Source organism: Panthera onca, chromosome A2 (assembly GCF_046562875.1).
Source record: "Panthera onca isolate mPanOnc1 chromosome A2, mPanOnc1 haplotype 2, whole genome shotgun sequence".
In the NCBI taxonomy this organism is placed as follows: Eukaryota; Metazoa; Chordata; class Mammalia; order Carnivora; family Felidae; genus Panthera; species Panthera onca.
In genome coordinates, this window is record NC_138340.1 from 20,972,689 (window position 1) to 20,987,044 (window position 14,356).

The 14,356-nt window shown below is 56.9% G+C and overlaps 1 protein-coding gene across 4 annotated transcripts; it reads left to right on the forward strand.

The window, feature by feature from the left end:
* The first annotated feature begins 544 nt into the window (after positions 1-544).
* On the forward strand, positions 545-13,906 carry GLYCTK (glycerate kinase). 4 transcript variants are annotated; one of them, XM_060631200.3, is made up of 5 exons: positions 545-620; positions 2,917-3,332; positions 3,556-3,707; positions 4,345-4,520; positions 4,861-13,906. In XM_060631200.3, the coding sequence occupies exons 2-5, from the start codon at positions 2,956-2,958 to the stop codon at positions 5,725-5,727; spliced, it is 1,572 nt and encodes a 523-aa protein (XP_060487183.1). In that variant the 5' UTR covers positions 545-620; positions 2,917-2,955; the 3' UTR covers positions 5,728-13,906. The 4 variants fall into 4 exon arrangements, with proteins under 4 accessions (XP_060487183.1, XP_060487182.1, XP_060487181.1 ...); XM_060631199.3 differs by lacking the exon at positions 545-620 and adding an exon at positions 797-912; XM_060631198.3 differs by lacking the exon at positions 545-620 and adding an exon at positions 2,585-2,714.
* Positions 13,907-14,356: the final 450 nt, after the last annotated feature.

Here is a 14,356-nt window from a genome sequence, read left to right on the forward strand (position 1 = left end):
GTCTTTTGAATGCGGGAAGGCATCAAATCAGGCTCAAGGGTGGACACAGGCTGAGAATGGAGAGAGTAAGGGAGACCCAGGGTCATTCATGTTTACAGGCAGCTTGTCTGCTCGAGGTTCATGCAATTGGTTGGCCACAGAGGAGAGGGGTGAACACAAAAGAGTTGTGGGATTACAGAGGTGGAGAGGAGCCGGGATGATTTAATCTGGCTCCAGAAAGGGTGAATTGTGGGGAAATCGTAATTCTCAGTCCCTTTGCTCAGTCTATTGCCGGGCACCTAACAGGAGCAAGGAATGTATTTGCTGATTGATGGGATCCTACGGGATAAAGGAGGGGACGTTTACGGCAACTGGGTGAGTCAGAGATTATTGCCCCCGTTGCAGAGATGAAAGCAATACAGCCTGAAGGTGGCTCCACCCAAGCCTCCCAAAAGTCCGAGTGGAGGAAACGCCTTAGTTCCCACTCGCACAAACCTCACACCACCCCTCCCACGGCAGTTTGCGCCTGGCAGCACCCCAACCCCGCCCCCTCTCACCCCACACTTCCTGATTCCGCTCCGCCCTACCCGCGAGTACTTCCGGTCCCGGCACCGGAAGCCGCGACCCAGAGCGGTGGGGCGGTAAGTCCACGGCGCGAGGGCCCACGGAAGAAGTCCTTGGGCCGGGCAGTGGCGGGTCCAGGTGGTGGCGGGCCATTATTTCTCGGGTCACTACCGGACATCACGCGGCAGCGAAGTTCCCTCGGAAAGGTCTAAGGCGCCGGTAGAGAATGACATTACTTCCGGAGCATGTGCGGGCAGGAAAAGGCCGGAAGTGGCTCCAGCCCCACTTGGTGGCGAGGAGGAGTCAAGGAGGGTCTTCTCGGTGTTGCCGGATTTATCTCTGGAGTACCTGGGAGTTTTAGGAGAGAGGGTGTGTGAATAAAGAGTAGCAAGTAAAAATACAGGACGTGCAGTTAAAATTTAATTTCAAATAGGTAACTTTTTTTTTAGTGTAGGTATGCCTCAAATATTGTATGGAACATACTTGTATTTTAAAAATCCCTAATTGAGGGGCACCTGGGTGACTCCGTCAGTTAAGCCTAGGACTCTTGATTTCAGCTCAGGTCATGATCTCAGGATGGTGAGATTGAGCTCCCTGGTCAGGCTCTGCTGATAGGGCAGAGCCTGCTTGGGATTCTCCATCTCTCTGCCCCTCCCCTGCTCATTCTCTCTTTATCTCTTTTTCTCAAAAAAAAAAAAAAAGAAAGAAAGAAAGAAAGAAAGATCTGATTTATTTGAAATTCAAATACATCTTATATTTTAACTGGCAACCTTTGCCTTGAACACCCCTCTCCCCCGAGCTCTGGTGTACTGTGGCAAGGCCTGTGTCCATCTGGGAAAGAGGTACAAAGTTCATGCAGGCTGTCAGGCTATTGCTAGATTCTAAGCCACTTTTGGTTCCTAGCCTAATGGGCCATCCCCAGGGGCTTCCTGGCAAAAATTGAGCCCATTTTTCAGAGTCCATATGTCAGCACCCTCTGTGTTCCTTTTAATGCTGGAGTCAGGCAGCATTGGTCTTATGGGAAAGCTGAGAACCATGCTGGCTAAGTGGCTGAGGACTACACATTGTTAGGTCTTTTGAGTGTGGGATAAAGTGGGGCTCAGGTTTTCTGTGTTAACAGTGGGCAGCTTCAGAGAGACCAAGGATGTCAAGGGGAAAGCGTTAATCTTCTCATCCCACCTCTCATTTTGTATGTGAGGTCCAGTGAGAGAAAAGGAATTGTCTCTTTGGTAGAGCTGAAGCCTGATTCCCAGCCTCCTTCCCCTGTTCTGTGCATACTTGTGCAGTCAGCTGGCAGCATTTATGGTGGGCATTGTTAAAGCAGATGCCTTTTTTAGAGATGAGCTCTTTGGGGCTTTATTGTCCCTGAATTCCTTTACAGCTTCCTGACCTTCACCCTGAGGCTACTTTAGCCTTTACCTTGCCCAGTGGGGAAAATGACTGGCCTCAGTTCTGGAAGCCTGGCCTTTCCTGCTCCAGACACTCGGCTCTCACTCCTGTGGGTGGTGTGACCCAAGACTTGTCTTGTTAGGTCAGAGTGAAAGGCATGTTCTTAGCAGAGGTGGGTCTAGCTAGCCAAGTAGGTGGAAGGGTGTCCTTTTTTGTCCTGCAGTGTGGGCCCCAAGGTATATGGCCTTATTGTGGTGTCTAGGGACTTATCTGAGGTTACATCATGAGCCAGTCTTTGCTGCCATTTCTCGCTTGAACCCAAACCTTTTGCTGGACTGGCCTTGAGCACTGGGATTCCTCAGGCTGTGTGTCCTGAGGATGTGCTCTGGGTCTGCCTGTCAGTGCTTCTGTGAGCCTACAGCCTCCCCACACAGACCTAGGCTTCCCAGACCAGATCCATGAGCTAATGAAATTGAGCAGGTTACAGGTCATCGGGCTCAGGGTCAGTTGGTGGGACAGCCGGCAGCCTCTTGGCAACAGAAGTGGTAAACAGGCAAGGAAGGAGTGCCAGAAAGGGGTGTTGCTCCTGGACGAGGGCTTAGAAGTGAAGGGGGTGGAAAAGGGGTGGGGCGGGAGCCCAATGAGAGGAATTGCTCCCTCTATGAATGATTAACTCTCAGCCGAAGCGGGTGGCCTAGGGGAGGGCTCGGCTAACAGGACCTTTGGACCCGGGGCAGAGTGTCCAGAGGGCCAGAGTAGAGCCTGCAGAAGAGAAGGACATGGTAGGTGGCTGGCTTGGGCTCCGAGAACTGGAGTTAGATGAGGCAGCTGAGGGCCTCAGAAAGTCTTGGACTGGCAGATGGCCCATTGCAGCAGCCACTGTGGGGTCCAGCGGCCCCAAGCCCTCAGAGAGGTAGCTGTGGTGGTGGTGGTGGGGGTGACTCTGGTCTTGCAGCGGCCTTACTGGTGCTTTCTTCCCCCTAGGCAGCCATGGGTGCCAGGTGGTGCTGAGAACAGTGGGGCATGGCTGCAGTCCTGCAGGTCCTGCCCTGCTTGGCCCGAGCCCCCTTGCGCCCACTCCTCTTGGGTGGCGCAGTGGTCCGGCTGGCCAGTGGCATGGCCCTCGCGGAGCAGGCACGGCAGCTGTTTGAGAGCGCTGTGGGTGCCGTGCTTCCAGGCCCCATGCTGCACCGGGCACTGTCCTTGGATCCTGGTGGTGGGCAGCTGAAGGTACGGGACCGGAGCTTTCAGCTGCGGCAAAACCTCTACCTGGTGGGCTTTGGCAAGGCTGTGCTGGGCATGGCAGCTGCAGCTGAGGAGCTACTGGGCCAGCATCTCGTGCAGGGTGTGATCAGCGTTCCCAAGGGGATCCGTGCTGCCATGGAGCATGCTGGCAAACAGTAAGGAGCCTTGGGGGGCTGCTGCCCACTGTCCATCGGGCGGGGAAGCTAAGCCAAACTCAGGCCCCATCGGGCCTCCCTCCCTCACCAGCATCCCTTTCCTTCTGGGTCTAGATTGGCTCCAGGATGGGTGCCAGTTGGCATCCTTCACCTGTACAGCTGGGAAATCAGGTGGAAGGAGAGGAACTCACCCCATCTCTTGCTGTCTGTTCTGTCTCTTCAGGGAGATGCTGCTGAAGCCACACAGCTGTGTCCAGGTATTTGAGGGCGCAGAGGACAACCTCCCAGACCGTGATGCACTCCGGGCCGCACTGGCCATCCGGCAGCTGGCTGAAAGCCTCACAGCTGACGATCTACTGCTTGTGCTCATCTCAGGTATGGGTGCCAGGTTGGCTCATTCAGGACAGTTTGGGGGATGGTGGTGGTGGTTCCAAATACCAGGTCTGTGAGAGATGGTTGGTCTGAGCCCTCGGGGTCACAAGAGCAAGGGAGGCAGTAAGGAACCTGGATGGCTGACCCCCAGGTGGCCCTGGGTATTGTATCTGGCCTCCCCGGAGCTGTGGGGTCCTCCCCTGACTGACCCTATTGGGTGACCGTGAGGGGGTACATAGGGAACATCTAACTCAGGGTGTTGCAGGAAAAATGTCCCTGCTGTTGCTGCTCTCTTGCCAATGTGATCTGGGGCTAGAACCCAGGTCTCTAGCTCCCACGGAGCCCCTCCTTGGTCTCACTGTCTCCTCCTGGATGAGGGGCAGCCCCTATTCCAAGTTCTTATGGAATAGTTCTTTTAGTGCCTGCTGGGACCTAGGCTACTCTAAGGCAGGGCACAGCCTCAGGGGCCCAGGGTGTGGTGACTGTACACACGGTCACTGCATGTCCACACGGGGGCACCCTAACCCCACCTTTCCAGCATCCCCTTCCCTAATGTGGGCACTGCCTGCCTGCTTCCCTGAGTGGGGAGGTTCCTTTGCAGTTCTGTCCCATCTTCCCAACTTCTTCACTGTCTCTGCAGGTGGGGGCTCAGCCTTGCTGCCAGCCCCTATCCCACCCGTCACACTGGAGGAAAAGCAGACACTCACCAAACTGCTGGCGGCCCGTGGAGCCAACATCCAGGAGCTGAACACAATCCGGAAGGCCTTGTCCCAGCTCAAGGGTGGGGGGCTGGCTCGGGCTGCCTACCCTGCCCAGGTACATGGGTTGCTTCTACCCCAGGCAGCCCTGGGCTGGAGGAGCCCACATGCACCAGGGAGATGAAAGCCTAGAACAACAGACAGATTGGCAGGGGCCTGGTGTGGTAGTCCACAGGACTAGCTGAGAGGGGCCTCAGAGAGGAATGGGGGGGGGGGGGGTCCAAGTGGCCACATGTTCTACAAACCCCCTTGGGAGGGGTTAGAAGTGGGTAAGAAAATGCACTGGGCAGTGTGAGGGTGTGTGGATACATGGTAGGGGGCGTGTGGTGGTTTATCCTCAGTGGCTGTAGGGTGAGGGCCAGGAGGGACTGAGCCTTGCTTCTGCGACCCCACCCCAGGTGGTGAGCCTGATTCTGTCAGACGTGGTGGGGGACCCTGTGGAGGTGATCGCCAGCGGCCCCACTGTGGCTAGCGTCCACAACGTGCAAGATTGCCTGCACATCCTCAATCGCTACGGCCTTCGTGCTGCCCTGCCACGTTCCGTGAAGACTGTGCTGGCTCGGGCTGACTCTGACCCTCATGGGCCACACACCTGTGGTCACGTACTCAACGTGATCATTGGCTCCAACGCGCTGGCGCTGGCCGAGGCCCAGCGGCAGGCTGAGGCGCTGGGGTACCAAGCTGTGGTGCTGAGTGCAGCCATGCAGGGCGATGTGGAAAGTATAGCCCGGTTCTACGGGTTGCTCGCCCAGGTGGCTGGAACCCGCCTCACTCTGGCTGGGGCTGGAGCCTCTGCAGAGGAGGGTGAACAACTCCGTGAGCTGGCAGCTGAGCTCCAGCTCCCAGACCTGCAGCTGAAGGAGGCTCTGGAGGCTGTGGTGAGGGCCAGGGGCCCCGTCTGCCTGCTGGCTGGTGGTGAGCCCACAGTGCAATTGCAGGGCTCAGGAAAGGGTGGCCGGAACCAGGAACTGGCCCTGCGTGTTGGAGTAGAGCTGGGACGACAGCCACTGGGGCCTGTAGATGTGCTGTTTTTAAGTGGCGGCACCGATGGGCAGGATGGGCCCACAGAGGCTGCTGGGGCCTGGGTCATGCCTGAGCTGGCCAGCCAGGCTGCCGCTGAGGGCCTGGACGTGGCCACCTTTCTATCTCACAATGACTCACATACCTTCTTCCGTTGCTTTCGTGGTGGGGTGCACCTGCTGCACACAGGGCTGACTGGCACCAATGTCATGGATGCCCACCTTCTCTTCCTGCGGCCACGGTGATGGTATAGGTTGTGTTTTAGGAGTACAGAGGAGGCCTACAGGACAGCATCCTGGAGCCGACCAGGGTTTGTCCCCAAGGCCTCACCAGGCCTTAGGGTTCCTTCTTTTCTTGGCCCAGGCTGCTTGGTTGGCCCTTATACCTCACACCCATGGCTTCTGCTCTGTGTTCATTCCTCCAACCGGACTGGCAGATGGGGGCTCTCTTCTCCCTGCTTTCTGCTGTGACAGATAGCAGGTATCTCTGAGGACTGGGATGAGCCCCTTAGCCAGTTTGCTGTTCCCAGTCTTCTCCCCACCCACCCCCAGGCAGCCCCTCTGCTGAGCTCTTGAGTGTCCTTTCTGTGGGGTAAAGCAAGGACTGTAAATAAAAAGAGCCACACTATGGGTTCTCCATGTGTTTTCCCTCTGAGCGAAGACTCACCCAGAACTGCTGGGAAGGGGAGTGGGATCAGCCTGCAGCCCCAGCGCTAAAACCCTACAGGAGTTCCCCACACCCTGCTCTGCAGGGTATACTCAGCACTTGCTTCACTTAAACAGGAGCCTAGGAAGGTTGAGCCTGGCTTCTGACACATTCAATGGGGACAAGCAGAGAGGGAGGACAGGCCTAAGGACTGCAGACTGTGGGGTCTGAAAGCAACTGGCCACCTATCCAACTGTGACTCCCCTGTGGCCTCCCTGTTGCAGTCTCCAGCTTCTGCTTGCTGTGTGCCTTGCTGGGTGAATGCTTACTGTCCACTAAGTCTGTCCTTCCCTTCTGTGTTTGGAAAACCCTTAGGCACAGACCACACCTTCTTTGGTTGATCTGCCCTTTGTTTACCCACGGGCTACTCTCAGCCACATAGGATTCTGGACCTTGTTTTCTTGTGTCAGGCCCATTTTTCCAGGTGGAACATCCCAGTTCCTTTAGCTGCTCCTCTGGAACCCAGTGTCAGCCTTGGAGTGGTGGTCTCCAGCGCTGAGATAGTGGGTCAGAGTACTGATGGGATCCAGCAGCCCACCTGGCCATTCTCCTGTTACAGTTGGCCAGGGAAGAGGTCAGTGGGGGTGGGGGTAGGGAGAGCAACAGAGGAAAGGTTCCCTTGGCTAGGCTAGCAGCTACCTCTCTTTGGGCCCCTTTGCTCAGGATCCGAGCCCTCGCTGGCCGCCCCCGCCGTGCGCCACGGCTCCAATCCCTATATGAGTGAGCAGTAGAATCACATAGGAATAAAAAGCCATAGAGAACAGCGAGGCCTGGGGCTGCTCCTGCTGGCCCCCTCGTCCACCCCAGCTATCCCTTCCTGTCTGAGGGTGTGAGGGGCTCTGGGCCAAGGCTGGCATGCTCTCCCCCTGGGAAGAGCCTCCCTTACCCACTTGGGCTCTGGACAGCCCAGCTTGCAGACTGTTCATGACCTGGGGACAAGGTGAAGTCAACAATGTGAGCCAGGCTCTGGAGGCCAGGGAGGCTTAGGGAAGAGGGGAGTTTGCACCCCTCTGTGATGCAGGGCACCGTTTCCTTTCCTTCTATATTGGCATGGAGTTCCCACTGACTGGGGGGAGGGGGGATGTCATAGTCTAGGGAATGTTGCCCCCACATGGCAATGCCTGTGCCCTGTTGCTCCTCTGGTAACCTCTAGATATGCCCTGTCTGTGTCAATCCTTGCCTATGCGGACATGACTGTTGGTGCTGGGTGTCAAGTTCCAGGCAAGAGCAGGATAGGAGGGCAGGGCCTTGTCTGCCTTGTCCACAGCATGTGTGTATGTGTGTGTGTGTGTGTTGGCATGTGAGCACACAGATGTGGGTGGCCGGGGATAGGGATGTGCTGCTTTGTACACTAGGTCTCTTGCATGCCTGCTGAGGGGTTTGGGTGTGGGTGGGGTCTCACCCGAGGTCTCTCCTGTGCTGCTTTGGCCCTTGCCCTACACCTATGTTTGTGGGGGCTGGGAGGCCAGGGGCTGGATTGGGCCTGGCCCATTAGATTTGCTCATTTGGTATCCCCAAGATGAGAAAAGATCTACTTGGCCTCAATCTAGATGCAAATACGAGATAAACGCTGTATGGTGACTGTTCAATAGGACTTAACTATTTGCTCCATAAATTTCAGTTATGGGTCATAATTGCTCCCATCCTGTGGTTCTTTGCTTCTGTCTGTCCTGGCTCAGGTTCCTCTTGCCCTTGTGCCCACCTCATTTCCATTCCCAGCTGGAGGCACTTGCTATGTAGGGTGCCCCCCTCCCCCACTGCTGCCACCTTTATAGGCCCTTTTATTCCCTGTACTTGGCATGAACTGAAAACAGCTGGGCAGTGCACCTGGACAGCCCTTAGGTATCAGCTAGCCCAAATCCCTTTGTTTTATAGTTGGAGAAACAGAGAGGGAAGGTGGCTTGTCTGGGGCTGCACAGCAAGTCTGCCACAGAACCAGAAGGAAAGCCTGGTTAGGACCTGCTTGCCTACTCACAGGGGCTCAGAGACCCTGGGGCCCAGAGAGAGCTCAGCCAGAGTCAGGGATCCACTCTTGCTTCCTTGCTGCTTCTCAAGGGCTTGCGGATGGTGACATGACTACCCTTGGGAACCATAAAACAGATTCGTCAGTCCCTTCCTGGTGCAGATTCCACATTCCACTGCGGGTACAATTTGGTAGAAAACCACGTGCAGTTGGGTGATGGGCTTCTACACAGGTGTGCGTGTGCATTCATATGCATATCCATATGTGTGTGTGGGGGGGGACACGTGTGGGCACGTGTGTGTCCAGCTCAACCCACAGCCAGTTCCTGAACGGGCCTCTGAGTCATGCTCTGCTCCACCCTAGGGTGAGGACACAGTTTGGTGTGGTTACCTACTGGAGATCTGGTCAAGCAAGGAGGCCATAAAGGCTGGCAGAGGCCAATTGGCAAAGGGCCTTGTGTGCCTGGCTGGCTGAAAGGTTGGACTTCACATTGACAGTGGTGGCAAGCCTCATGGGGATTTTGGCAAGGAGCGATGCTGGGAGGCTGTTTCATGACAGATGCTGAGGCCTTCCTTACTGCAGGGGTGGGGGATGCCTGGGGATGTGCAGGGAGGTGGAGGAGGTGCCACAGGTGAGGGAGAGGTGCATCCTCTCAGTAAGGCCTTGGTGCTCGCTGACTGAGGCCCTCTGGCACTGGGCTGGCACTCACAGGGGCTGGTATTTGAGTTTTAAAATGGCTTCTGGGGTGTACAGCGCCCTGAGAGGTCACAGAACCAATGTATGGTGGCGGGGGGTGGGGCGGTCAGCTGAGGCTAGAGTAAGCTGACCCAGCCTGGGAGAGAGCCCCCTCGTGTCCCAGAAAAAAAATGGAGAGGTCAGTCCGATCCCTCTGGATCTGGAGCACGTGTGAGGGACATGATGAGGCCCAGATTGCGGTGGGGGAGACCTGGCTTCACTGCAGGCTAGGAGTCCCTAGCTGAGTGAGAGGATTTGGGGTGTGCTAGGGGAGAGCAGGGGGTGTGTAGGGGTGGGGGGATACTGACAGACCACTCAGGGTAAAGCCAATGGCTTAGGCAGGCCACTGCATGAGAGTGGGGTCACAGAGCTGTGGTGAGCTGAGTCCAGGCCAGGAAGAGTGGCCTTTCTTCCTGAGACAGGGATGACTGCTCTCTGGGTAATCACTGGGACCAGTCCTGGGGCTTTGTTCTCCTACTTCCCCTGGCTTGGGTTGCCCTTGAGACTGTAGAGACTGGATGGGTTGGGCTATGGAGGACCACCTGGGCCCTTGATACTTGATGGCCATAGTTCTGATTCCACCTCTCTGTACATGTTGGTCCATCTGGGGTTGTTGCCTGCTCAGATGAGGAGGCTCTGGCTAGGGAAGAGGGCAAGGGAGAGTTAGCTCCTGGAAACAAGTACCCCATCTGACCAGTCCTAGGGGGACAAATACCACTGGCAGCTCTGCCTTATGGGTCACTACCCCCCACAATCTTGTCCACTGCTGACTCCTTGAGGGTTCAGGCAGCTGTAGGACCTGGCTCTGCCCTGGCCAGATAGCCAGAGGCTGGACCCCCAGGATGCATCCCACTGCGGAGATCCACCCCCTGGCCCCTGCATACTCCCAGCCTTTCCTGTCTCCTCTGGCAGCCAGCAGAGCCACCCTGCTGGCCTCTCTGGAGAAGTGTGAGCAACACACTCTGTCCCCGTGTAGCTCTGCCTTTCCATCCCTAGCTCCAGCTGAGAAGGGGGCGGGGCCCCGGCAGTGGCTTCTGCCCCCTCCATCCACTCCCACCCACCTGCCCAGCTTCAGGGTCTCTGGATCTCCTGGTAGCCCTGGGTCATCTCCAATAATTGCACTTGTAGTCTCACGAAAGAGCCAGGGCTCTGTCTCCACCTATTCTCTTCCTCCCCCTGCCCCCCACTTTCCTCCCTGTCCAGTTCAGGAAGCTGACTGCAGGAACATCTCTGGGCTCTGGCCTGAATCCCTACTGCTCGCTACCGTGGGTGAAGACATCCTGGGGTTCCTATTTTGAGGGAGTTGGTCAGAGACCCCTAGCAGAGGGAGAAGTGCCCCTCCCCACATGTATCTCTGTGGGTCTGGTGGTCAGGAGCATGGGGTGAAAACAGCCAGACTGTGGCAGGGGGCAGATCTCTCCTTCTCTGCCCACACCCCCCACCTGGGCAGTGGGAGCAGCCCAGCACATCCCTGACCAGCAACCAAAACCCCAGCAGGGACAGACACTTCAAGGGTCACAGCCCTGTGGGCAACCTCACAGCCACAGCCCTGCCAGAGGCAGGGTTCAGAGCCCTGGACTCCAGGACTGGGCATACACTCGAACCTTCAGGAGTGGCTACTCCGGGCAGACCAGCCCCCGCCCACCCAATCAGGCCCCCCTGCGGGTCCCCCTCAGCCCAAGGCCACCGGCAGAAGCCAGGCACCAGGTCAGGGAAAGAGCCTGCCAGCTCCCGAGCAGCTTTGCCCCTGGCAGCCAACTGGCTGCCCCTCTGCCCTCGGGTCCTGCTGACCGCCAGGGCATCAGGCACTCCAACTGCTGTGCCCGCTGCCCCTGGCCGGGAGGCGCCGCACCGGACTGCCGGCGTCCCCACCTGCCCGCCCCCCAAAGCTCTGGCTGCCGCGCCCGGCGGCGTCCCGGCTCCCCGCTCACCTCGGTGGCGGTGGCGCTGTCTCCGCACCAGAGGCACTGCAGTGTGGGAACTGTCCCGAGGAGCCAGTTCTCCGCTGAAACAAAGAGGTGGGGGAGAGAGAGGGGGGCAGCGGGAGAGGGAGAGGGTGAGTGAGCGGGAAGGAGCGGAGGCTGGAGGGGAAGAGAGAAGGGAGAGGGTGAGGGAGGAGTCGGGAGGGAGGGGAACGCAGGGAGATCGCGCCTGACTCCCGGGACTGTAGGGCTGGCGCTGAGGGGAGAGGAAGTGGGGAGGGGACCCGAAGGGGAGAGATTGTTCGAGGGGCCGCGCAGTGAGGGGCGTGGGCCAGAGAGGGAGCCGGGTGACAGGCAGGACTGCGGGCGGCTGCGGGCTGGGGGCTGGGCCGGGTGGGGTGGGCAGGGGGCCCCACCCGTCCTCTGCCTGCTCTGGCACTTGGGTGGGCAAAGGCCACGAAGAGGAATGGGAGGGAGAGGTGGGCCGACAGGCGAGGGCTAAGGGGCTGGGCTGGTGGGTGGGCTGGCTGGGAGGACGGGGCCTGGGGACAAAGGCGGGAGAAGAACAAAGGTGTCCGAGTGGAGGAATCAGCCCCTGCTGACCTCTGGGTGCCGCAGTCCTGAGCGTCCTGGACAGAGTCTCCTGAATGGAGGGCAGGTCCACTCTGGGGCGGTCCAGGCTCTGAAGTGGCAGCCTGAGGTCAAGGGAAGAGGGGATGGGCTATGAGAGTGGGCAGGGCCCCTTCTTTCTGAGAGAGTTCTGAACACAGCGGTTGCAGGGACTGACCACATATCAGGATGACCGTGTTGCTGTCTCTTTGCGGGAGGGGATGGTTGATGGGGTCTGAAGCTTGGCCTGAGAGCCGGGTGGGACAAGTCCCCTTTTAGGGAAAAGCATTTGGGATTTGGGGATGCAGGGGAGGTGGAGGGGTGGTGGGCACCGTGGGGGAAGGGGAGGGATGGGGATGAAGGGTGTGGGGAGCTGGGGACATTTTGGGGATGAGGCCGGGCAGGTCCAGAGCTCTGCCCCTCAACAGGCCCATCAGCAGCAAAGGCCTCCCTCTGCACACCCCACAGTTCTGCCAGGGACGGGAGAGGATAATGAGCCACTTCCCTTCTAAGCACTGCTGTGACAGGCAAGGGCACCAGGGAGGCTAGTATGGGCTGCTCAGGCACAAGTCTGTGATAGTGCTGCAGCGGGGCAGGGAAGGCCGGCTGGCCTTAACCAGAGCTGTCCCATCCCTCTCTGGTCCTGGGTACGGTGCCCTGGGCTGGCCCAGTCTCCTTTCATGCCCAGAGGCACAGAATGCCCTCCTAAGCCTTCTGACCAAAAGAAGTTCCTCTTCTTGTCCCACTGGAGACTCCTTATAGAAATTCCAGAGCACTTTCATTCTCTGGAGAGCAGGAGAAGGGGAGGGAGCCGTGGGCTGGCCTGATGCTATGACTGGAAGAGAGGAAGACACTCAGCACCACCCCCCCCCCATCCCACCCTGCATGGAAAGGGTGAGAGCTACATGCCCCTTAGTCTCTGCATAGCCCTACTCCCTACCACCACCTCAGGGAAGCCCACCTAGCCCCACCAAGCAGGGCCGCATCAACCCAGCTGCCACTGGTCTAGCTACACCTTCCAGTAGCCTGGAATCTAGAGAAAGGAAAGAATCTTCCTCCCCCCTTTTCCTCTCTCCCTCCCTTCCTTCCATCCTTTGTTCCCTCCTTCCACTTTTTATTTAGAAATAATTTCAAACTTACAGAAAAGTTGTCAAAATAAGAATAGTCTAAGACGCATATACCCTTTTTGGCCATATGCAACTATTGTTAATATTTTGCTTCACTTTCTTTCTGTATGTATTTGCCCTCTCTCTCTCTCTCTCTCTCTCTCTCTCTCTCTCTCTCTCTCTCTGTGTGTGTGTGTGTGTGTGTGTGTATAAGAAAGAGAGAAAGAGATCATAATTTTTTTCTTGACCATTTGAGAGTAAAGTTACAGGCATGATGGCTGAAAGGATGGTTTCCTATCTATTTCTGGCTCCTGGAGCCAGTCTGAGGAAGCCCAGGCCACATTGTGTGGAGTGAATGAAGGTCTGGAACAGGCAAGGAATGAGCGGACATCACCTACTAGGAGCTCGAGGCCTGGAGAACTGGAGGCCCTTGGCCAAGGCCACCTGAGAGTCTGGCTGGTCCAGGGCTAGGCACCACTCATTTTCTGCTCCTTCGGCGTGAGAAGCAGGGAGCCATTGCCCACCAGAGCAAGCCTGTGGTGTCTGCTGGGTGTGGAGCTGCAGCATATGTCTGTGGAGCTGGCAGGAGGCGGGTGGGGTAAAGCTGGGAGAGCAGGGATGCCCACGCTGTGGCAGCTGGGCACACTCAGGAGATGGGCTTGAGAAGCCCATCCTGGCTCTCAGGGAGTGGAGAAGCCACTCCCTGGCTTGAGAAGCCTCAGCTGCTGGAGGCCCTAGCCCCAGGCCCAGTGCCACGGCTTTGAATTCTTGCCTTTGGACCCTCTCCACAGCCCCATGAGGGACAGGGCAGGGATAGGGGCCCCCACTTGATAGCTGATCCATGCTAATTGGCTTAGATAGGGCAGAATGGGGGCCCTGGTCATGCGATGGTCTCTGACACAGGGCTGGCATTCCTTCTGTCCCCCAGTGCCCTCACATGGGTTGGAGTTCCATGTGGAGCTGTCCTTCAGATGACTTCTCTCTTATCCCTCCTAACCCCCATCTGAAGATTATGGTTAAGTGTGGCATTTAAAAATCACATGGTGAGGGGCGCCTGGGTGGCTCAGTCAGTTAAGCATCTGACAGTTGATTTCGGCTCAGGTCATGATCTTAAGGTTTGGTTCATGAGTTCGAGCCCTGCGTCGGGTTCTATACTCATGGAGCCCGCTTGGGATTGGCTCTCTCCCTCCTTCTCTGCCCCTCCTCCACTTGTTCTCTTGTTCTTTCTCTCTTTCTCTCTCTCTCAAAATAAATAAGTAAACTTAAAAAAAAAATCACATGGTGAGGGACACCTGGCTGGCTCAGTTGGTGGAGCATGTGACTCTTGATCTCGGGGTCATGAGTTCAAGCCTCATGTTGGGTGTAGAGCTTACTTTAAAAACAACAACAACAACAACTAAAACCTCTTGTATCAAGTACAATAAAATGAAATGAAATGAATGTCATAATAATAAACTTATAAATTTGGGGGGGGGAATCACATGGTGAAAGATGATATGAGCTCTGAAGCCCTGATTTCCTCTCCCTTATAGGTGAATTCCTCTTCCTCCATGAAGCCCTCCAGACTTCCTTAGATCTTCCCACATCACACGACTTCTGGGGAATGCCAGCCCTGTTTGTTCCTTTACTGGTTCACACTGGTGCTGTATCAGGGCCTAGGGCTTTGCTCTGTCATCAGCCTCTCTCCTTCCTGCTGCCCCAGGCCAGGCATATAACTGATGCCCCATAGATGGATGGCAGTGGCATGGTTAGTCCTGCCAGGATATTGATTCTCTCTGATGCCCCTGTGCCCACCGTCTGAGAGTCCACAGGCTCTGGGCTGGCTGAGGTGATG

Bases quoted from the DNA above. Each gene is read 5' to 3' on its own strand.
- GLYCTK (XM_060631200.3), top strand. From the start codon at position 2,956: ATGGCTGCAGTCCTGCAGGTCCTGCCCTGCTTGGCCCGAGCCCCCTTG. The intron at 3,333-3,555 runs GTAAGGAGCCTT...CTGTCTCTTCAG, and splicing joins ATGGAGCATGCTGGCAAACA to GGAGATGCTGCTGAAGCCAC. The intron at 4,521-4,860 runs GTACATGGGTTG...ACCCCACCCCAG, and splicing joins GGGCTGCCTACCCTGCCCAG to GTGGTGAGCCTGATTCTGTC.